The 22,672-nt window shown below is 43.4% G+C and overlaps 1 protein-coding gene across 1 annotated transcript in view; it reads left to right on the forward strand.

Annotated features, from left to right (window-relative positions):
• Positions 1-265: 265 nt before the first annotated feature.
• LOC121470598 (uncharacterized) overlaps positions 266-22,672 on the forward strand; it is a 77,417-nt gene continuing 55,010 nt past the window's right edge. The window contains exon 1 of the mRNA XM_072934228.1: positions 266-635. Within this exon, the coding sequence (XP_072790329.1) occupies positions 522-635 (114 nt within the window). The 5' untranslated portion in view covers positions 266-521. The remainder of the gene's footprint in view (positions 636-22,672) is intronic.

Genomic DNA, 22,672 nt, shown 5'->3' on the forward strand with positions numbered 1-22,672 from the left:
ACCGCGTCGGGGGCGCCCGTCCCCATGGCAACGCCCCGCCCCAGCGCCGCCGAGGACCCCGCCCCTTCCCCGCTGTCCAATCGCCGCCGCGTAAGGGGCGGGGACCCAAGCTTCTATTGGACAGTTCTTACGTTAATCAACTCCTGCGGGACCCGCGGGCTCGTGAGGCCTTCCGCCTGCGCCCTTGCCGAGCGTTGATTGGTCTCTGCGAGGGCGGGGCTTACCCTCACCCGCCTGGCGGTTGGGCGAGAGCCCCGTCAGTCAGGGGCGGGGCTCGGGGGGGGCTGGCGGGCCGTTCGAACGGCGCTGCCGCTGCTGGCGCGGCTCGGGGCGGGCTCCGGGCGCCGCGGGTCCGGGAGCCCGGCCCGGCTCGGCCCGGCTCGGCTCAGCCCAGCGCAGCTCGGCCCGGCCCGGCCCGGCCCTGCCCGGCCCGGCGGAGGAGCTCCCGCCCGGCCTCCCTCCTCTCAGAGCGGCCGGGGGCCAAGCAAGGCTCCCTTGGCGGCCGCCGTGTCCCGGCCGGGATGGGCCGCGCGGCTCCCGCCGGCTCCGCCGTGGCCGTCCCGGGAGAGACAACGGCCGAGGCTTTGCGCTGCGGGGTCCTGGAGAAACGCGGCAGCCGCCACACTGCGGGGCAGGTTAGTGCTCGGGAGGGTCCTGTCCGGCCCGGCAGCGGCCTGAGCTCCGGAGAGACGGGCTGGGCTGGCGGGCAGCGCCCTGCGAGCCGCGCCGGGCTCGCCCACGGCGCTCGCTCCTAACGCCTGGCTGCACAACTTCCTCCAGGCAGGTTCCAAAGGCTGCTGCGAAGTCATTAGGAAACATCATCTGCTCTGATTCCTTGCTGAAAAGTGGGATCAAATGCATCTCTGTAGTTTCTGACAAACTACGCCAAACGTGTCATTAAAATCCTTCAGGGGTGGAGGTTTAAAGTGAAACATTGAGCTGCTGGTGCTGAAGTGCTCAGTGAGTCGGGTTCCTGCTTGTGTTGGTCCTGTTAGACCTCCGTAATTTAAGACCTTAGTTTATTTCCAAATTACTGATGAGATAAAGAAATACAGAGTTGCTTTTATTGAATCAAGCTGTTTGAGGGGGAAAAAGAGAGGAACAGCTCTTCTATGCTGCCACAATGTTTATTGCACAGAATGTACTGTAGGTCAACAAAAAATTGGTTGCTATTGTAAAATGCAGGGGGTTTAATTGTTATACTTTGGATAACCTAGAAAATCACCTGTTTGTTTAAAAAATCCCAACCATGTGCTTGAATGTTTATTTCCTCTCTTGACTACAACAACTGTCATGGTTATATGCTGGCACAATGCCAGCACCCCATGAAAATACAACCTATCAATTGAATGCTGTGAAATGTGATCGGGAACGGAGCAAAGCAGGCCAAACTTAATAACAAAGGAAAAACTTTATTACACTACTACTACTACTACTATAAAAGGAAAAGAAATGAAAGAAAAAAAACCACACAAAATTCAAAATTAAAACCTTCCAAAACATTCCTCCTCCCACCACCCAACTCCACCAAACCACAGCAAGACCCATTTGGATCCTTATTCAAGTTTTCACCCTTCAAGATAATCAATACTGAGTCCATCGGGGATGAGAGGAGTCCCCCTTGCACCACAGACCCCCAGGAAACACAGCTGCCACCTCTTGTGTTGCCATGTCACACGTGGCACTGCCCAGACCCACCGGCCAGTGTGACATTCTCCTCTCCATGTCACAGTGCTCTCACCACCGTGCATGGACAGAGACTGCTTATAGGGCCCCTTTAAGGATGCTTTGCCAAGGACCACCAGGAACAACAGTCCAGTATCGCATTTCGGGACTAGAGTCCCCCCATTTTCCCCTGGGGCCGAGGGTCCAAGGACAGAGATCGCCTTCTCTTCTTCCCTGAAGATGGAGGGCATCCTCACACCCTCCTCAGCTCTCTCTGTCCATTCCAGAACTGGTAGTTGCTGCAGAAGGTCTCTTGGCTCACCAGTGCATCCCCCTAAAATGCAGTCTCTCTTGAAAGAAGGAGTGGTTCAGTCTATGGTAAACAAGCAGAGTCCAGCCAAAAGGCACTCCATCATCTCCCCCCAACCTTCTTCTCTGAACATCTGAGGTCCCAGGCTGTCTCTCTTTCCTTCAAATTCAGGAGGAGTAATATTTCACAAAGCCTTCATTTCACAGGAAAGGGTTAAAATTCCTGGACTCCCCAGACAGCTGAAATCTCAGCCCAGGACTCTGTCTCCCATCTCCCATGCTGGGCATCTTCCCTCCCTTTCCGAGTTCTCCTGGGAATTCCGCTTTTAACCCCTCTGTGTTCTCAGAGGCGTGTCCACCTTCAATTCGTCACCCCAAGTGTCACTATCCAAACCTGACCCCTGACTGTGACCTCTTCCTTCCAAAAAAAAATTCTCTTCCCTTGTCAAACCATGACAACCATGAAGGAGCAACTCTGAACTCTCCTGGTATGTGAGAAATCATTCCCTGATAACTATGAACTTCTGACTCTGACCAGGTTTTGGTCTGGGTTATTAGTTGGATCATGTGGCACAGTCCTGCTTTTTGGAGGGTGACCTCTTTGTGTCTGACCATATGTTTAATAATGAATGCTGGGAAGTTGTAAGTATCGTTGGGTTTGTGGTGTTCTGACTGAGACAATGACATATTTTGGAGCATAAATATATTGTAACAGGAGTTTGAGTTGAATTTGCATATGCTCATAATAATTGTCATAAAGAAAAAAATTAACTTTGATTTTTAAATTTTAGATGGCACAGAGAAAACTTACAGCAACATCTTGTCACTGGAAGTCAGAGGCACAGAGCTGCTTCTGAGCATGTAAGAGACAAGCAGCATCTCAAACTTTTCTTATCTGAAGTTAATTTCACTCCAGATTTTGATTTTGGAACCTCAGGGGTTTTTTGTCTCCTTTTTGTAGTCAGTTTTCCTGTCTTTGACTTATACTTTTACCTTGTGTTTTACTGGGATTTGTTTTTTTCATTTGTTTATACTGACGGATTTACACTTCCAGAAACAGCTGAGATCTTGCTATTATTCAGAAGTATTTTGAAGAGTGAAATACATCTTTTTTGCTGGTGCCACTGCTCAGTTAACAGTGATGATTATAAATATCCCATAAATATAATCTTGCCCTTGACAGGAAAAGCCTTGAATGTGGGTTGATGAAAATCATTCCCTTTCCTGTTGATATTTGTAACTAAAATCAGGCCCTAAAGTGCTGAATTCATACAGAAAGCACATGCCGGTCTTCCATTCAAGCAGAGCAAATGCAATCACCAGTGCTCTTGCCCTTTGAAGGGTTGGAGCACTTAAAAAGAGCTAGATGATTTGTAGATGGACTCTGCCCCAGACTTCAGTGTTAGGAAAGGGCAGGTGGCACTTCATCCTATTTCTGAAAATCAAACCCATTTTGTTCAATTCAACCCCCTCCAATTCCTCAGTCAGCGCTGTCTTAGGGTAAGTGTGATCACTGGTGGAGAAACAAAAAAGCCAGAATAGATCCTGGTGATAAAATCCCCCTTTGGAGAGACAGAATATTTGTTGTGCTTATGAGAGGCATTTTTTGGGGAAAATATGTGGGGAAAAAAAGCTCTGGCGAAAGTGATAAGAAGTTTTACTTAATTTTTTGAGGTCACTTCACTTGTGGGTATTTGGGTGCAGCAGAGAATGGAAGAAACTCTGCCTTATGAGAGGCATAAAACCCAGTGGCTATCTTTTGGCCAGTGTTGCTGATTTTCCAGTAAGCTCTGTGCTGCACAGAGGTGTAGAACCCTAATGGTTTGTTGTATGCCATTAAAAGGTATTGTACACTCATAAAAGAATGACATTTTGATCAATGCTGTTAAAAGAATTACTGTCTTGACACAGAAAAGCTTTCCTGCTGCAAGTTTAAAAATATGCCTTTAAAAGCTTTTTATTGAATACCTTTGCATCCCTCAGAAATGTGCTATTTTGGCACAGGGCTGCTCTGAAGTAACTCCGCATTGTAACCTGAATGCAAGACCTTGTGTTTACCATCAGCAGGGTGAGAGGTGAGGCAGATGTGTTCACTTACCTACTGTCACGAGGACAAAGGAAAAGCACCTAGAGCTGCTTGTATGCAGGCTAAAAATACAACCCCTTATTTTTAGAGTCCCAAATCACTTGAAAGCTATTTGTTTGTTTTGACATTGATTCCTCTCTGTCCCTCCAGCTTTCTTTTGCATGTCCCTTTGGAATTTGAAGCTATGCATTGATGTTGGAAGGAGGCAGGTGGCAGGTAGGGAAACCAGAAATCTCTCCACTGCATCTGGGTCCTGCCTTATGGGCAGGTGGGCTCTGCTGGGAGAAACTGGGCTTGGAGGTGTCTAAGGTAGTCCTGTGGTGTAACACTTGTTGTGGCAGAAATCTCCCTTTAGTGTGGTTAAAAGATCTTGTGTCAGAGCTCTTGATGAATCACAGCTGCTGGAGAAGTGTTGTACCTGACTGGATCATGGCCAGACTCACAGCTGCACTGTTCAACACGGATGACAGGTGCTGTCAGGTGGGAGTTTGAGAGTCCCAGGCAGGGAACTGGGAGGTAGGGCTGTAATTCCTCAGCTCTGGCACACTCTTGGGTGTCCTTGTACACTTTATATGTATGTTTCTTGAGCTTTTGTGTTTCAGGCTTTCAGTTGTTCAGCTGCATGTGATGTTCCAAATACAACTTTATATAAAAGTGGAGGGATAAACTGAAAGAGCCAAGAGTGGTGACATGAGTTTTCATGTAAAGAGATCCAGGATAAATTGTTCTCTAGGCTTTTTCTTCCTCTCCTTTCTATATATTGATGACCAAACCAAAGCAGCAGATGTTCTGGGTGCAGTTGGAATTGGGCCATGCCCTGTCATGGGATTGTCACCCGCTGGGGGATTGCGGAATGCTTGCTAAGAGGTTTTGTAACAGGTGAGTGAGGTCACAGCATTACCTGGCACTTCTATACCTCAGGTGTAAAAAGCTGTGACATGCAGCAGAGGGATTTAATTGCTGAAGAAAGCAAGATGTTTCATTTCACTGCGTGCGAGTAGCTCCCTTTAAGGTTATAAATATTAATTCTCTGTATGTTCTGCAAAGACAAGGTATGAGAGGAAGAAGCAGGAGATCTTGGATGCTTGTATTTGGCACATGAGGATGTTGCTCAGAGAACTATGAGTAGAATTGGCATCTGTCTCACTTGCTTCCTAACTGTCTCTCAAATTTTTTGCGTTTTGCCCATTTTGACCTTTAAGGAAGGCATCACATGTCCAAATACTTCCTTACTTCTGTTTCAATCAAATTTTTGGCAGCTTTCTAGGGGAGTGGTTGGTTTGGGTTTTTTTTTAATTGTGTGAGTTTCTGTCACCAGCTGCTATCAACTGTTTTCTGAAGCCTCACTTGTGTAGTTTTAGCTTTGGAGGAAATATGAAAGCAAAATTATCTCCATGGTCCTATTTACCCACAATATCTCCCTTGAAGCTCCCTACAAATGTTTTTCTACAGTGACCTTTCAGAGTACCTGCTTTCAAGAGAGGCTGCCAGCTTGGAAGTGGGGCTTAGGCATGTTTTCTTATATTTAGCTATATTAAAAATGGGGATCTTTGTTCCAGTCTTCTTTGTCTGGCAAACTAAATTGCTTTCTACCACTGATCCTTGTTTTCATTGCTCTAATCTGTAAATCTGTTCAGTAATCATCTTGTGCTTTTTTTTTTTCAGAGCATAGACAAAACTGCTGCATAACATAGGGTCAAACTCTTGAGGGTGGGATAAAAGAAGCTGTTCTCTTTTGTGTTGATATTTAATTGCTGTAAGCTGGAAACATTTATTTAGTATTTGGCCTTATCTGCAATTACATTCTGAAGCCTATCACTCTTGAGCCCACTTGATGTGTCATGTTGATTTTGATTTTCTTAATCAAATGTCATTTTGCATCAAGTCAGCTGTCATACAAAACCTGCTATATCTGTGCTATTAATTAGCAATAAGCATTTAATTAAAAACCACACTTGTGCAATAATATATTTTCTGAAAATTCATGTCACTAATGCTATATTACCCTCCCATTTTTTTTTTCCTAGCCAGAGTCTTGTATTGGCCATTCTGTTGCTTTGCCATCAGTGTCACACAGATAAGATTGTAGCTACTCATGTCACCAAATCTGAAAAAAAAAAACCCAACACAACACTGCCCCAACAAAACCACCCCCCCAGTTATTGTTTCTTTGTCCTCTCAAATAGCCTGTTTTCCAAAGAATACCAAAAATTAGCATTAATGGTTCAAACAGACAAGCTCTTTCTTCTAATCACCATGAAAATTGAAACCTAGATCTTAACTCTTCCCCATCTGACCTGCTTCAAGCCACTCACTCAAGATATAACTGTCCTAGCAGAGTCATCTGTCTTCCTGTGGGACTTGCAGGAATCCTTTCTAGGAGTTCCTTGAGGTGCCCTGCTTAACCAGCCACAACAACAGCACCAGACGTGATTGTGACTTGTGGCTGGTTTGGGCAGCTGGGTTAAATGGATGTTGGACAGAAGCTGATGGTCTAAATCTCTGTTATTATTTCAGGTGAATTACATGGCTTTAGTTTGGAATTGATTAAAATTTGATGTTAATCTTTGCAGCTCTGAAGTAGAGAAATTCAACAATATTTTACAACTAGCCCCAAACCTACCGAAATTGATTCTGCTATTGCAGTATTGTTACCAAGCCATCCAGCACAGATGCCAGTTATGTGATGTGACCACAGAGTTCCTGGATGTGGAATGAACTGAGCTGCTGTAAGAGCTGGTGGGAGCAGATCTTTGGGCATCGGGGATGGGGAATCCACTTTTTTATACAACGACCTTCAAAATCAAACCTCTGTGTTGTCTCATGTTCTTGGCTGACTTCCTGTGGGCATGTGGACAAATCAGGTCAATTTTCTCACTTGATGTGCATAGACACGTATGAGGATTATGAAACGAGCCCAATAACAGAAGGGTGTGTATTACAGTGAGAGGAATAAAGGGTAGCATAGAGGAAAGTGGTGCCCTTTTGTGGAAATACTTATGAAAAAAATTGATAACTAGAAAAAAAGATGGGTGATTGATACCTGTGGAATGTTTTGGGAATAAACAGATCAATAAAATCAGTAAGATGAGACCAGGAAGGTGTGTTTTGTTGCTTACTGGAGTAATGAGAAACACTTTTGTACTTGTGAAAAGGGGCATGTTCTAAATTCTGGAAACTATATTGTACTGAAGTTTTGGGGAGTAAATCAGCTGGTAGTTCAGTGAGGTTTGTTTTTAAGTCTAGAACTTGGGTTGCAGTATATTTTCTTGTTCTGGACCTTGCTCGAGGAACAGCATGCATGGAGATGAGGGAGTAACTCATGTACTGAAAAGAGCTGTGGCTTGTTCTGCTCTCCTCGTGGTTTTAATAGGGCAGTTTGCGTGATTTTTTTGTTTTGTTTTGTTTTCTTTGTAGCTCTGGTGTTTGGGCTACAGGGATTTCAAATATTTCAGAGAAAAAATAGCTTCAAATTCAGCTCTGAGTCTGATATTTGTTTTATTAGTGGAAATCTTTGTCTCATGTGTTTTCCCAGTTCTAGATAACCTTTTCTTGTCATCTAAGAAATTAATTTCTTTGTTGGACTCATTGCAAGTAAACTTGATAGCAGGATTGCTGTTATTGAGGCAGCTTACACAGTGATTTGCTAAGTACAGCCTCTTCATATAATGTGAAGCAGAAGTCGATTTATTGACCACCACTGGGATTTCAGGAACTGTTGAACTACTTGGTTTTTATCCTTGTCTCATAAAATTTGCTATTAAATGTCTTTTTTTCTGATACCCTCTTGAAAAGGGTTCTCTTTGAAATGCAGTCATACAAGAGCAGCAATCCTACTCGTTTCTGTGCTGTAGAGTTTAGTTTTTTAATGAAGTGTCTACAGGGTCATGTAAAGTATCTTGACATCAGATTCTTGAAGGTTTTCATAAAATACTTTCCTATGCCAGGAGGACACTGGTGCTTCTCAGCTGTGACAACTGGCTCTGTGGCTGTGGTGCCAGCCCTTGGCATAGGGCATATCCCAGTGAGGGCAAAACACTGCAGAAAGACCAGCTCTGCTCTTAGCACAAATACACGTCCTCTATCAAATATTAGCTGCTGCTTCTCTGGAATGCTAAGGAATTGATAAATATATAATTTGATTAGTCTGTGCTATTTGCTGTATATTCATAGTAGTTTTTTACTACTTTCTGCAAGCTCTTCTCTAAGGTATACCTTAGGAAGGAAAACTGTTGTTTGTGGTAATCTGCAAATCCAGTTTTAAAAATAGAATCCAAGTGAACTGTACCAAGTGGATTATTGATTCTTGGGGATGCAGAGAGAATGCTTTCTGTGAAGTCTTCATTGCTTCGGAGTCTATACCAGTGTCTGGAGGCTTTGGGGGTGATGTTTTTTGATTAACAGACAGTATGGAGAAATTATCTCTAGTTAATCTGGATTTGTGACAACTCTTGCCAGGCACTGCTGCAGATGGGATGTCCGAGCTGGGGTGCTGGGGGTGGAACCCATGGTAGGCGGTGGGGAAGGGCTCGGATCTTGGCGTGTTCCTGCTCCGTGAGACGGTGCCACGCCGCGCTGTGTGACCAGAGCACGGCACTGCTTGGGACTGTCAGAGTTCCACAGAGCTGCTACAGGCACTGAAAGGGAACTCAGAAGAGAACAGCTGTTAGAGTGCCTTAGATTATTGCAACCAGCTAAAGGGGATGATATGTTTGAACCCTGACACTGTACACCCATCTGCAACATCTGCCAGCCCAATGCTCAGGGGAGGCAAGCCCATCCAGTTATGTACTGTGGTTAAAAGACTTTATTTTGGTTTTTATTTGTGCAGAAGTTAAATGAAAGGAGCAAAACTACTATTTTCCAAATTCCCTTTTTGCTTACCTTAATCTTGTACTTACTGTGGAGCAGCATCTTAGTAGCTCTGATTATCCTGACCGCTGGATAGTGAGAGATCCTTTTTATTTGACTGGTCCCAGAATGATTTTATTTTGCTGTCACCTGCAGATTAACAAGCCTCAAGGGGAACTAGCTTCTGCCAGGTGCATGGTTGTCATGCATGTGCCAGCTTGGTTTTATTTCTGAGACCAAGTGTCCATTTGTAATGCAGAGGAAGCCCTGATCTCTGGGGGTGGAAGCTGGGCCATCACTCTGCCCTCGCAGCTCAGCCTTGCATTCAGCACAGGATGTCCTGCTGCGTGCCTGGCTGTTCCCTCGGAGCCTGGCCCGGGGTGTTCCCTGCAGGCTTTGTCAGTGCTGTCCTCTAGGAGACTGCCATGAGGAATAGTCTACGGCACAGTTGGCAAGTGGCTTTCACGCTCTGTGGCAGATCTTATGAGCTACAGCTGCCTGGTGAAATCCTGCTTCAGATCCTCTGAAAGAACTCCTGAAGGCTCTGAGGCTCTGCTTGGATCTGTGGACTTTTTTTTTTGTTTGTTTTTTCCCAGGCTCTCAAAGGTCCCCCACGAACAGGTATTTTTTGCTTCCTGTTCATCAGGTGCTACAGGTGCCTATGTTGGTGCTTGGTATGTGTACGAATGGGAGAGGTGGCACTGTCTGATATATCTGTGACACTCGTGGCTGCATCTTCCAAAAATTGAGATCTGCAACTGGTAACAGTGCTCCTATACTTTTTTTCTATCTTTTATTTTTTGCATATCCACTTTCCTTTTTGTTCCTATTTACTCAACTCACTTTATTCCCTTTGCCTTGTCTCCTGCCTTAGGGATATCGGCTAGCGTGAACTAACCTTTTGCATTGGAATTGAAGTTGTGAGAGAGCAAGATCAAACACAGAAATTTTGCTCTCCAGCCAGCAAGTGACAAGGTTGTGGATGGACATATTTAAAGAGAATTAAGAGGCACATTGCTAAGAGACTCCTAGGTACTTGGAGATCAACATCAGATGTGAAATGCTAACAAAATTAACTCTTTAGAAATTATAAGCCTCACTGTTACTGCAGTAAATATTTTATCTTACTCCCTTGATCTTCCTATTTGTAGTGGTTTTGTCATGTCCATTATTAAACAAATTATAAGACACCCCTCCTCTGGTTCAGTGATGTAATGAAACCCTAGAGACTGGCTCAGTGTTTGGATTTTCCTAGTGAGAAGAAAGACTGCAAGATTACCACATTTTCAGTTTGGAAGAAGAATTCTCACCTAGTTGATGGCTCCTGGCAGGTATCACGTGCAGAACAAGTCTGCATTCATTTTTATGCCACTTCTAAGACTGAAAAATAAAAGTTAGTTTCCTGATTTGGCGACAGAAGTGCCCAAGGGCTGATGAAAGCTATCACCTGTGAGAAGTCCTTCTTGTGAGGAGTCCCAGTGCTGCTGTAAGGGGTTATTTGGTAACTATGAGCAGGCACAGGCTAAGCACACGTGGGCATGAGACTTGAAGGTGCATGTTTTTCAGCCCCAGCATCAAAGCTGCAGAACCAATGTGGCTGTGAGTGGCCTCTGCTGCACATTTGTGTTAGGCCTGTTTGTGCCATGCTGTTACTGTTTTCTGGGTAAGATTTGTGATGTAAATCTCAGATATGTGGTCTTACCTTTTGCATCTCCTATCTGAGAAAATATGTTTGGTTTTTGTCCTCCCCCTCCTTCCTTCTCAATCATAATTTGCCTGACCAGCAGTTGCTCAGAGAGGAACCTGAGCCCAAAACGGGTGAGCAAGCAAGGATCTGCTGTGCATCCGTGGTTCAGACACCACCATGCAGTTTCTCCACTCTGTCTTTAATTAAACTTGGGTTTTTTGTTGTTGTAGCTGGAAGCAGCGTGCTGACACAACTCATTCTTGTATCAGATTAAAATGTCAATGTTTTAATGTTCTCATCTGTGGGAAAAAGAAAATAGTTGGGTGTTTTATTTATAACTTCAAAAGATACTGTGGGAAAGGTTTACTTGTGCAAAATGGAAAATGACAACTAAAGGTACAGAGTTGTATTTAATATTAAGAGTCTTTAAAAGGCTGAAAATAAGGAAAGGATAAAATCTCTTCAGGAAATAGGCTATATTGGGGCATGGCAGTTTTAAACAATTATAAAATTACTGTATTTTTAATTATTCACTCTGGATTTTTTTGCATTTGTGGCATGGTGTGCACGCATCCTGATGAGCTTATGTACTAAACCAGAGCTCTTTGTGAGAAGGAAAAGAATTGAGCTATCTGAAAAAGAGTGGTCAAAAGTCAGTTTGTCCTCCATGCTAAGCGACTTCCTTCTGGGAGAAGGGAGCAGTATTTTCTAGGAAGAAATGTAATATTTTGTTTTGTGACCAAGTCCATTCGTGTTTTCTGCAGGTTTGCTCCCTGGCAGTTTGAGGAGTGACAGTGGCACTGGTTTGGAGCTGTTGGTTGCAAGTGCCCTGTGCAGGCACCTGTGTGGGGCAGTCTGGGCCAGCAGGGTGGCCAGGTGAACGCAGGAGGCTGCTGGGCAGGGTCCAGCCAACAGCTGGAACTGCCTACTTGGGATTCATGTGGCTCTTCTTCACAAAGTGTCTCCCAGACCTTATTGAGAGATTTGCTTTATTTAGGCTGTCCTCTGGGTTACCATCTGTGGAATCTCTGTTTCTGGGGTGGCCATGTCTCCCTTGCATGTACATTACATATGCTCACCAATGCCCTTTTGGGTTATGCTTTTCCTGGATTGGGGGAAGAAATAATCCATTTTAAAGAGGGGAAATGAAAAGAGCTCCCACTGAACACTGATGGTGGAAGAAGAATGCTGAGTGTCTTTTCATTTTACTTTCTTGCTCTCTCACAAGAAAGAGCAAGATTGCTTATCTCACCCCATCTCCTACAGCCTGGCTGCTGGGGTATCAATTTATTGGCAGGGGTTATTCAAAGATCAGCAGAATGCATGTTCTTACTGTTCTGCTTGGAACTGGGTGCTGAAGCCAACACAAACAGCTCTGGTGTGGGAACCAACACTGGATGTTTGAGTCAGGCTGTTCTTGGTGGTCTGTGCTTCCTGCAGTAAAAATGTCAGCAGTTCCTTTTCCCATAGTGTTCATTTATGTTCCTGTTGTTTAGTGTTTATACAATCACTGTGCCTGTGGACAGTTCAAGTAATTTATTTTAATAAATTCTCTGTTTTTCTTCATTTGCAGCTCTTGTTTTCTGTAGGTTTTGGGGGTTTTCCACTCTATGGCTTCTTTTTTTTTTTTTTGGTCATTGTTGTTGTTGTTTTTTGTCCTCTTTCCCATTGTCAAAGAGAATGTGGCATTTTGTGTTTGGTGTTGGCTTTTTATTGTTTGGTTTCTTTTCCCCACGAGATAAAATTTGACTGTGTGGGCATTTCTTGGGGCAAATGAGCTCCAAGTGCAGGCAGAGTGCCTCCAGAACAGAACAGTGCAGGTTCCAGGTGCCTGCCTTGAGAGCCAGGGTACAGGGTGCTTCAGGCTGAGCTGTGCTGAGGCTGGTGACACAGATAGTGCTGCACTCTCAGCTTTTTATTCCCTTCGAGGACATCAGACACCACTGAAGCTTTGGTGGTGTGCTTTGTAACACCCTTCCAAGTACTCAGGAGCCACCAAGTTCCTCACTGGCTGTGCATTGTTGCTCTAGTGAAAGTCCAGGATGCTTGTGGGAGCTGGATGGTTTGAAGCTTTCTGTAATTCTTCCCGGTACCCTCAGGGCATGCTGAAAAATTACCACTTTGTAGAGTCTTTGGGAGATGATACAATCCCAGATCAGACACTTTTCTATTAAATAAAAGTATGATAAGCCTAAAAGCATTGAATTCAATATCTTGAGCCTCTAAAGGCCAATCCTAGTGTCTATCTATTTAGACTAATTTACTGAACTATTTAGTTTCCTCCTCCTGCATAACAACCATTCCATCCCCAGCCATTACCAAGTCAGCTCTGCTTCTGTGACTGCCAGGAATAACTTTACTTTGCATGGATAATTAACTGGATTGAGTAACAGCAAAAAAACATTATTTCCACATAGTGGTAATAATAAATCTGTTACTAGTTTTGGCTCTCCATGTTATTGCCATATTTGGCTATGTCTTAATGAGGAAGTGGCTTCCTTTGGCCAAGTTCAAATACCAGCACAGAGTCTGCCTCCAGCGCTGGGCTGGGCTGGCGAGAGGACGGCAGAGAGGGCGTTAAACCAGGCAGGCATTCCTGCCACAAATAACTGTCTCTTTTTTTGGTAGGGTTATTTTTTGTTGTTGTTTTTTGGGGGTTTTTTTTGATGTTTTGTTTTTTTGGGGGAGGCTGGAGAGGCTTGTTTTTAGACGTTTCTTTGTTTTGTTTTTCAGGGGGTTTGGTTTTTTACTGAGGATTTTTTCCCACAAGCAGCAAAATTCCACTCTTTGTGACAAGATAAAACTTGGAATTTCTGTTCATGTAAGAATCAAAACCTAGCTAAGATGGAAATCTTGCAAAGAATTTTTTTTCCCAAACCAAAATCGACCTTTCCTGTGAGGATATTTGGAGCATCCTACTCTGCTTTTCCAAATGCATAAAAAATGGGGATGGGCCCTGCTGAGCTCACAACAAGACTTCTCTTGAAAGACAGATATCAAGTTTCAAGTAGTTCCTGAGCACAGTAACTTTCTTGTCTTTCCTATAACAGCTTATCTGATACTCTCACAACCTTTTCTGGAATGATCCTCCTCCTTTTCCCATTCATTTTCATCACCTGTTTTGTCTCATGATCTGGAGCCTTGTTGTCCACCAGCCCAGGGAGGAATGAACCTGCTTCCTGCAGAGACTGCTCTCAGCTGGTGGGGCAGTCGGAGTGTTGTGCCAAATATCTGACATCTCCAGTCAATGACTGCAACTCACGTGTGCCTTGCTGCTTTCATGTGGTGACAACACACCCGACTACAATTCCTCCTCCAGCTTGTCACCATCATAGGAGCTGCAGGCCCTTGAGAAGGGTCAGTGACCCAAAGATCACTTTAAGGATGTCACAACAGGCAGCACAATGGAAAGCTGAAGGCTTCTGGGAAGAAGAGGGCAAAGTTAATTGGTGGTAAAGAAAATAAAAGGAGGTGTTTTTTGGCTTGTGCCCATTAACATTTCCTTGTGTCAGTCTTGTCTGTGACCCACTCTTTAATTCACTCTAATCCATAAAATTCACAGCCTAATCCATATCTGCTGTTCTTTTCCATCATCCTCTCACCATGTCAACTTCCTGCTTCTAACCACTGCCCTGTGCAGGCAGCTCCTGCAAAAAATAACTTGGTTATTGATAGTAACTAAGTGGAGCTTGTTAAAGAGGGGAGGAATATGTAACCTTAGAGTTAAAGCTGCAGAAGTTTGGTGGTCGTAAAACTAATCACTGAATTTAGAAAAGACGAAAGGAAACAGTTCAAGAAAAGCATTTAAGCAGTTCTTGGTGAAAAGTACTCTTTGCCAAAAATAACTTCACTTTATTGAATTGCTCGTGTGGTGGGAGGAAAAGAAATAGTCAAAAAAAAAAGAACTTAGAGGAATCTTTTTCTTGTGTTTTCAGCATTGATCTGGCTATATGACTGTAAAACCTATAAAACTGTGAAAATGCTGAACCTAAACAAAACCCAGCAGTAGAGAGTCCTTTTCCTTTCTGAGCCTATTTATCCATTTATGCGATTTCCAGGTGGACCCAGCCTGGTGTTACTGATGTTCAATACCCTAAATATGGGATCTAGTCCTAACATACCAGATTTCAATCTTTACCTGTCCACCATTACAATTCAGATGTGGGTGTCCTTAGGGGTAGGCACAGTCACTACACCCCCAGGGATGTGGTGGAGTCTCTACTACTGGAAGGTTTCAAGATGCTTCTGAACAGTGTGAGATAAATTTCTCTGGGCTCCTTTTGCCATGAAAGGTCTGCCGAGGTCCCTTCCAGCCCGGGCTGTTCTGTGGCCCTGCGCAGTCAGCAGATAGCCAGCGTGTTCAGAGGCTGGTAGGAAAGGTCTGGAAGCATGTTCCTGGGAAGTGGGAGAGGTAAAGGACAGCATTTTCTCATGACTGGAATCTGTTTGTTCTTTCTTCTCCATGACAAAGGAAGTCAGGGCTCTGGGCTTTTGAAACCAAATGAGTGATGGTTTCGACCAGTACTGCGGTGCTGCTAATGACCTGGTGGCTGCCCACAGCTGCTGGCAGTCAGGCTCCCATTGCCACTGCATTACTGATAGGCTTCTGAGGCATTTTTTCTTATTAAATGAGTTGACTGTTTTCAAATACTGTTCCAGCTGTAGTCTTGAATTTATGAATCTGGGGACATGGATAGTGAGCTTATGTTCCTTATTGCTTGGTGCAGTTGAGGATGCATCCTGTCATTAAGAACATTCGTTTGGATGACTTTTCTGTATTAATTCTGAGGCCTGCAATAGACCTGGTGCAAATATAAGTGGCCATGTGGCTTCCTCGTCCTGTCTGCTTTTCCAAAGTATAAGCATGAATGGACCACTGATCTGTTTTCTGGTACCGAATTTAGGATAAAGTAAAACTGGGAGATTAATAATTTGGTTTTGCCTTCATTGAATCAAGATGTTCCTATGAGTTTGCTGGCCCCAAAACTGCCTCTAGTGGCAGTGGGTCCATGCTAATGCTGCTGCTCTGCAGACTGGGCTCCAGCCAAATTTAGGGCTGGTGTAATTTCTCTAAATCTTTTTCTTAATTGGCTTTCTCTGCAGAGAAATTCCAGCTGAGCACATGCTGTCATGTCACTGGCAAAGAATTTAGTGTGGGCCTGACTACTGCCCTACAAATAAATTATATGCTCAAAATTCAGCACTGAGATGCCTGTGAGACACCTCTGTGGTCAGCACCCTCCAGACCTCTGCTCTCCAAAAATCAGCTAACTCAAAAGAAATCACTGGACTAATTAGTATAGATGCTTCTGAAACAAAGACCAGTTTTTTGGAAGAGTGGTTGGTTAGGCTGCTTGGATAGATACTGAGCATCTTCAATATCCCTGGAATATATCCCTTGTTCTTAGCAGGGAGAGCCACAAACTGAAGTAGTTTGCAGAAACAGCTGTGAGTCTCAAAGACAGATGTGCAGATGGGAGAGAAGCCATGGTGCTGTGAGCAGGTGGGGACTTCAGCTCAGCTGAGGTCATGCCAGGTCTCAGGAAGCAGAAACAGCCAGTCGGCTCAGTCTGTGGGGACTTGCCCTGACTTCAAGAACTACACACGTACCTCAGGATGCCATCCACGTACCAGCTGCACTACATCCCAGCACTTTCCAACTGCTGTTTCCAGTGCTCAGCAGAGAAGGAAGGAACAGTAATCCAATACTGGCAATACCAAAGGCCAACTTTTTTATCTTGACGAACTCCAGGCTGAGGACCTGAGCGAGCCCGGCTGCGTGTCAGTTCTCAGCTGCACTCACGGGTCCCACGGCTGCGTGGCCCCTGGGCTCCTGCGGTGGGACACTGGTGAGCTCCTGCTCCCACTGGGACAGCGGTGGGCGCGTTGTCCCTGACCCTGCCACCTGGCCAGCTACTGAGAGTTCCCTTCTGTCCTCTTGCCAGGTTTTAGCATGCAGGTATAGCACAAATTTGTTTGTGTAGATTTTGGGTTGTTCTCCCTAGCTGTGACAGATTTAAAGGAAGAAAATAAAGTGTTGATCGCACTTCTCTCCTTGCCTACAATCCTCTTAAATGGCTACAGTGGTGCAGTGTTGCTGACTTTAATTATGTAGTTTGAATGAAAATGAGAAGGAAGCAGTTTGCCTTGAGACCATGCATACCTGGCATGCTTCATCACAGCCTGACAAATATCCCTTAACCCAGTCACTGGATTATATTTTATAGTTTATTTTAAAAAATCCAACCCAGGGAATTGTGGTGTTTTTGAGGGGAGGGGTGTGACCTGCAAATATTTGATTGATTCTGTTCCTGTCCCACAGTTCTATGTAAAATTTATTTACTGGTTTTCCTTTTAAACCATTAGCTGACCTTCCATACGGATCCCAGCTGTGCATTAGCATTGCTTGGGGATGTGTTTGTATCTTTTGTCTAAAAATACCCAGCCGGTAGGATCCATGATCCATGAAAGCTAATTGAAACAATTTCTCTTCAAGTTTTGGCAAGTGAACCATGCATTATAAGCATTAATATCTATAAATTGAATTGTTAATGAATCTAGACACTAATAATGAATGCAATTTTGTGGGCTTAACTAGAAACACTAAAATTATCGGGATCTGGAACAGAATTTTCAATCATTTTTGCTTATTAAATAGCAAAACTATGTTTTTAATAAGCTAATCATTTTTATTTGACCCCATAGGAGTAGCTCAGCTGATTAGAAACAGGTTTCAAAGTGCAAAACAATGTTGTTTTTCTCTCCCTGTTTTAACTACCACAGTGCAGATCGGATCAGATACTGATCTCCATTGCTTATCCTGCACTTCCTCTAAAAGCATTTGCAGCAGAACCTATGTCCCATTGAACAGGAGAATTCTCTGCACAGATAAATCATGCTGTAAGCTGCCAAAACAACTGGAGTTTGCTGATGGTTTTCTTTAAAACACTTTTGTGAAGTTTGCCATTCTTCCTGACTCCAGTGGCTGCAGACTAGGAGGGCACAAGGAGATTATTCTGCAAGTCCCTCAGGCAAAGCTTCTTCTCCCCACGTGTTCTGGCAACTCTTGCAGACTAGCTGTCAGCGTTTATGGAGCACTGGTGTCCCTTAGACAAGCAATTTCTTTTACCAAAATATTTAGTAACTCTGCAGCATTTGTTAAATGAAAAAATCAAACTTTGTTATCTTGTAAGATAATAGTAAAGAACAATCTCTGAAAGGTAAGGGAAAAGGATGTCCAGGATTTATCTGTGGATTTACATCTGGGAAGGACCATAAAAGGTTCCTCCATCTCTGGGGGTGATTGATACGCTTAGAGAAATGTATTCCAGTGCTTAATTACATTTTCTATTTGAGAGAGGGGGGGATATCCTTTATTTAATCTAAATCTCCATTGCTACAGTTCATACTTACCTCAATTTTTTTATGTTTTATGAACATGGGGAAAGGTTTCCACTCTTTATAACAACCCTCTCTTTATTTGAAGACTCTTTCCATGTTCCCCAACTGCCCCAGTACTTCCCTCCATCATTTCTTCCCTTCTTTAGCATGGACAGGTGTCGAGTAGCAGTGATAACTGATTGATTAACATGGGATGGCAAGGAAAGAATACTGGCTAGCTTAGGGGGATGAAGTGACAAGGCAAGAAACATCAACAGGTAGAACTAAATTGTACAACAGGGGATTAAAAATACTTCACCAAAGTTCTATTGGGAAAGAATTGTTGTTTCCTAGTTCAGTTTAAAACTCAATGGGATATTAATATTAAGTTAATATAGAAATGCACATTAAAGTGCAGAGTTCCCTATGCAGGAGCTCTAACTTAGTAGATGCACTGTAAATGTTACACTGAAATATTTAGCTGAAGTAGTTCAGAATATTTTTACTACTTGGACTTTTTTTTGGTGTGTCCATGCACACTGGGATCCTTTTCTGCCTCCCCTCGTGGCTGCCAGTGAACCCCTGGGCACTTTCCAGTCCTTTACAGATATTTTTGCTGTGCTGAGGCTGTTACCACCAGGGATGGCCATGATCACAATCATGGCTGTGCAACTCAGCCCCTCTTGAGGCTAAACACTTTCATTTTGGTAAGAGTTTGGTGATATTTTAATCTGCAAAATGAAATTACTGAGATAATTTGAGGGGAGAAATGCTTAAGGCTCTTCCCCGACCTCCCCTTGCCCTTTCCTGACAGATAATACCCTGGCAGGAAAAAGTCTCGGTGGAGACTTGCTCAGCCTGAGGAGTGTGCCCCATCCCACTGCCTGCACTGGACAAGGGAAAGGGTGCTGGGTCTGAGATGTATATTCCTGTTCTGTTTCTTCTGTGAAAAGTCCATATTCTGCAAGACAACTGTTAGAATTATCTTTAATAATTGATATTAGAATTCATCCATTGATGACTGGTGTGTTTGGCTTTATTATTTGCTGTTTTCTGCTTTCAAAGATTCCTTTTCCCAAACCAACAGTAAAAAAAAAGGGGGGGAAATAGTTTTCTCAGTGCTTCTGTCTATTGACATTCAGTAGAATAACTGCCCTGAGTTAATTCCTCCTCTTAAGTAAACTACTTCAGTCAGGGCTGTTAGCATGGAGGATATTGGCATTCCTGTTTACTGAATGGGAGTCTTCCAGGATCCTTGCTTTTCTAGTGAATTTAGTGTATGTACATTTTCAATAAATGTAACAATCCAGGCAAACCTGGGAGCCTACTAGTGAGTCATATGCAACTGAACCAAAAATATTTAATGCTGTAGTAAACATTTATGAAGTGTCTGTGCCACCCTTTGCAAAGGGATAAAGTGGTCAGTCAGTGTGCTACTATGTGCATCCAAAGAGCTGAAATAATACTTTTTTGTACTTTAAATGTAAAATAGTGTAAATAATAATGTAAATCAGGTTATGAGTTAAGGCCTTGCAACCTCTTTCTTTCACTTGAATGCCAGTTGTGCCAGGTGCCCACCCTCCTTCTCCAGAAAAGAAGCTTCTGTCCCTCAGAATCTGCTCCTGCTGCAACCACTGCCCTGACACAAATGAGAGCTGGAGAACTCTCTGCTTCACAGTTTGAGATGCATTTTTTTCAGCTATAAGAACCCAACCACACAGTGTATCTCAAACAAGTACTAGAGAACTTTACCTGAGTTGGTTTTGCCTACCCTCTATAAACAGAAAAATCAATGGTCTTTGTTCTTTTATTGAGGAAAAAAAGTACTTTTTTCCCACCTGGGAGGGCTAATGGGATACTCTGGTGTGCAGCAACATTTCAGCAGTGAGGGAGGTGTCCCTACTTGATCTCTGCTAATGAAAGACTTCAACCAGATGTTCATGCTGCTTCTGGGACATAAAATTTCAGGTTCTGGCTCTCCTGATCCATCACTTTGTTAAGCCTCTTTGGGGTCCTGTGCAGCACTTTTTGAGTGTAGTCCCACGGAGGGTGTGACCTGAAAGTCATGGCCTTTTCAGTGGCCAGAGGGTGAAAAGTGGTGCTGTGGAACACCTCTATAAACTTGGCTGCAAAGGCTGAGTGTTCTGATGGACACTGACAGGTGTCCGAGCCACCCAGGTTATGTCTGAGTCCCCGACAGAGTAAACCAAACAACACCCGTGTGCAAAGCTAAGAAGTTATCTTTTTTCCCCTCTAGATTTCAGACCAGCAAGATCTAATAACCTTTACTTTGGTCTCCTGCACATCTTTCTGAAAAACGAAGCATGTCAGATCCTCAGAAATGAAAGGACATGGGATAACCTAACACCTGAATTGACATGGCCGTGTCTTCTGTCATTTCTCAGTATTTTGCTATCCCATGTTTTATGTGGCTCACCTTTCACATTGACAAAAGAGACAACAGATGTATCTTCTTTTATTTCTAGAATACATGATTTCTTAGAGCTGCTCTGTCATTTATCTTGCCAAATATTTAGCGGTGCTCAGTATGTGAGGCTCTTCAGGAAGATTATATGATTTCTCATTCTTGCTGCCTAGAATTTAAACAAATGCCAAAAAAATGATATATTAAAGAGGAAGAGGAAATAATTGTCAAACGATGCTGCTGGGAGCTAAATCACTGTTTCAGAAATTGAGGATTACTAGCCACCAGTCTGGGTTGGTGGACCTGCTTGGATGCCAAGCATCAACATCAGTTTCCATGCTGGATGCATGAAAACATGCAGTCATGAGAGCCTGTTGTCGCTTTCCAGAGGACTATAACAAAGGTTTATCACAATAGCAGCCCTCAAAATCAGGATAGTTCAAAGCAGTAGCAGCCTTGCAAATAATTACACATGCTGTTTATTTTGTGTGTGAGTATTTTTATCTTGTTTTCTTCTCATCCTCAGAGTTGCAAGTTTTTATCAGAGGTTTTTGCAGAGTGGAACTGGAATCTGTTCACACACTCCACCCAATAACACTGAGTGTGGGCAGAGGTGCCCATGCCCGTTTCAGTGCCACAGGGAGAGAGCAGGTCGTGGCACATGAGGAATGTGAAACTGTTGTTTATGCTTATTCTAATGAAAGAACTAACAGAGGACAGTTCCTTTACAAAAAGCAAATTAAATACTTTTTAACAAGATCTAGGAGAATTTACGAAGCTTGTTGTAAAAGCAAATATCGTAAATACATTTTTATGCCAAACTTCCTGGGGCCTGAGAGTCAGATGGTGAGAAATAACCCTATGAAATGGTAGCTTCAAGAAATAGTGTGCACAGGTAATACTGCACTCATATTTTGGTGTCATCCACTGCTGCTCTGCCAAATTTGATTCCAACTCAAATTATTCAGGAAGACACAATATTAAGCTGGTTCCTCAGACTGGAGAGATGGAAGATAGCTCTGGACAGAACTTCAAGAGTGAGAAATTAATTTGATAATCTGGGGACAACACATAATTAGGAGTCCATTGGATATGGAGGGCGTTTCTTAGCACAGGTGGGTCTCTGACCAGGTATTGGCACCTCCCCTGTCTTTCCTGTGAAAGTTTAGATGTTTCCAAACTATGCCTAAAAAGTTGAGGGGAGGAGACAAGCTTTGAACTTTCCTTTTTTGGTAGTTCCTTGATCGTTCATCAGCCTTGTTTTTTCTGTCATCTTTGTCTGCCCCTCCCTGCAAGCAAAGACGCCTTGTTGTTAGTAGAGATTTTTTTGATGTAGCCAGGATTAGAACGGACTATTTCGCAGCCCATTCTTTATTCTCAGTTCAGAACTTACAGACTGCTCTCTGCAATGTTGTAGTGAGATCTGGGAAAATAATATCAAGCTGTATCTAAACAAGTGGATTAAGGGAAGCCCTTGGAATAGGACAGAGTTGGGGTAACTTGCTGGATCTCATGTCTGATTGCTGGCTACTTCCCTAGGGACAAAGTTTTTCCTCCTGGCAGAGTTTAGGAGCTAGCTTTCAGTTTCTTTCATGATCAGCATTTTGTACTGAATGTTTTAAAATGTTTGGGAAATGCAGCATAAGGCACATTGAGGGTGTTACCTTTAATTGGACTAACTTTACAAATTAATATTGAAAAGTTTTCTCCTTGTTGTGTTGCTGTTGACCTGATGTTAAGAATAGCCTGTGCTGGTCTGCAGGAGAAGAGTAGAGGAATATATTTTGCTTTTGGTTTTTCCGTGCTTTGAATTTTGGTGGGACAGGAGAGGTTGCTATTATGTTTAGGAAAAAAAGTCTGAACATGAATAGGAAATATTTTCAAAGGTCTTTTTAGGGAGTTGGGCTGCCTGTGATGATCTGTTCATGGATGCAGCTGGGAAAGGCTCCAGCCAGTGTGAAGGTGTTGGCAATATCTGTTTGTCAGTTTCAGAACCAGCAAGGTCTTAAAGGTAGATGGACTTTTTTTTTTTTTTTTTTTTAGACCTGGTGAGATTCCTTTGGCAATCACTGCTCAGAAAGTAATGGCATTATGGAATGGAATTGCAATTGCCTGCTTTGACCTCAAAATATTACTGTGTCATCCTTGCCTGTTTCTCTTCCTTTCTCCCTGGAAAATAAACATTAGATAAGCGTCAGGTAGATTCTTTTCTAGCTTATTCATTAGCAGCAGCAGTAGTGTTGTTAATTATGTTTAGATTGTAGATGCT

This window comes from Taeniopygia guttata, chromosome 11 (genome assembly GCF_048771995.1).
Source record: "Taeniopygia guttata chromosome 11, bTaeGut7.mat, whole genome shotgun sequence".
Taxonomy (NCBI): domain Eukaryota; kingdom Metazoa; phylum Chordata; class Aves; order Passeriformes; family Estrildidae; genus Taeniopygia; species Taeniopygia guttata.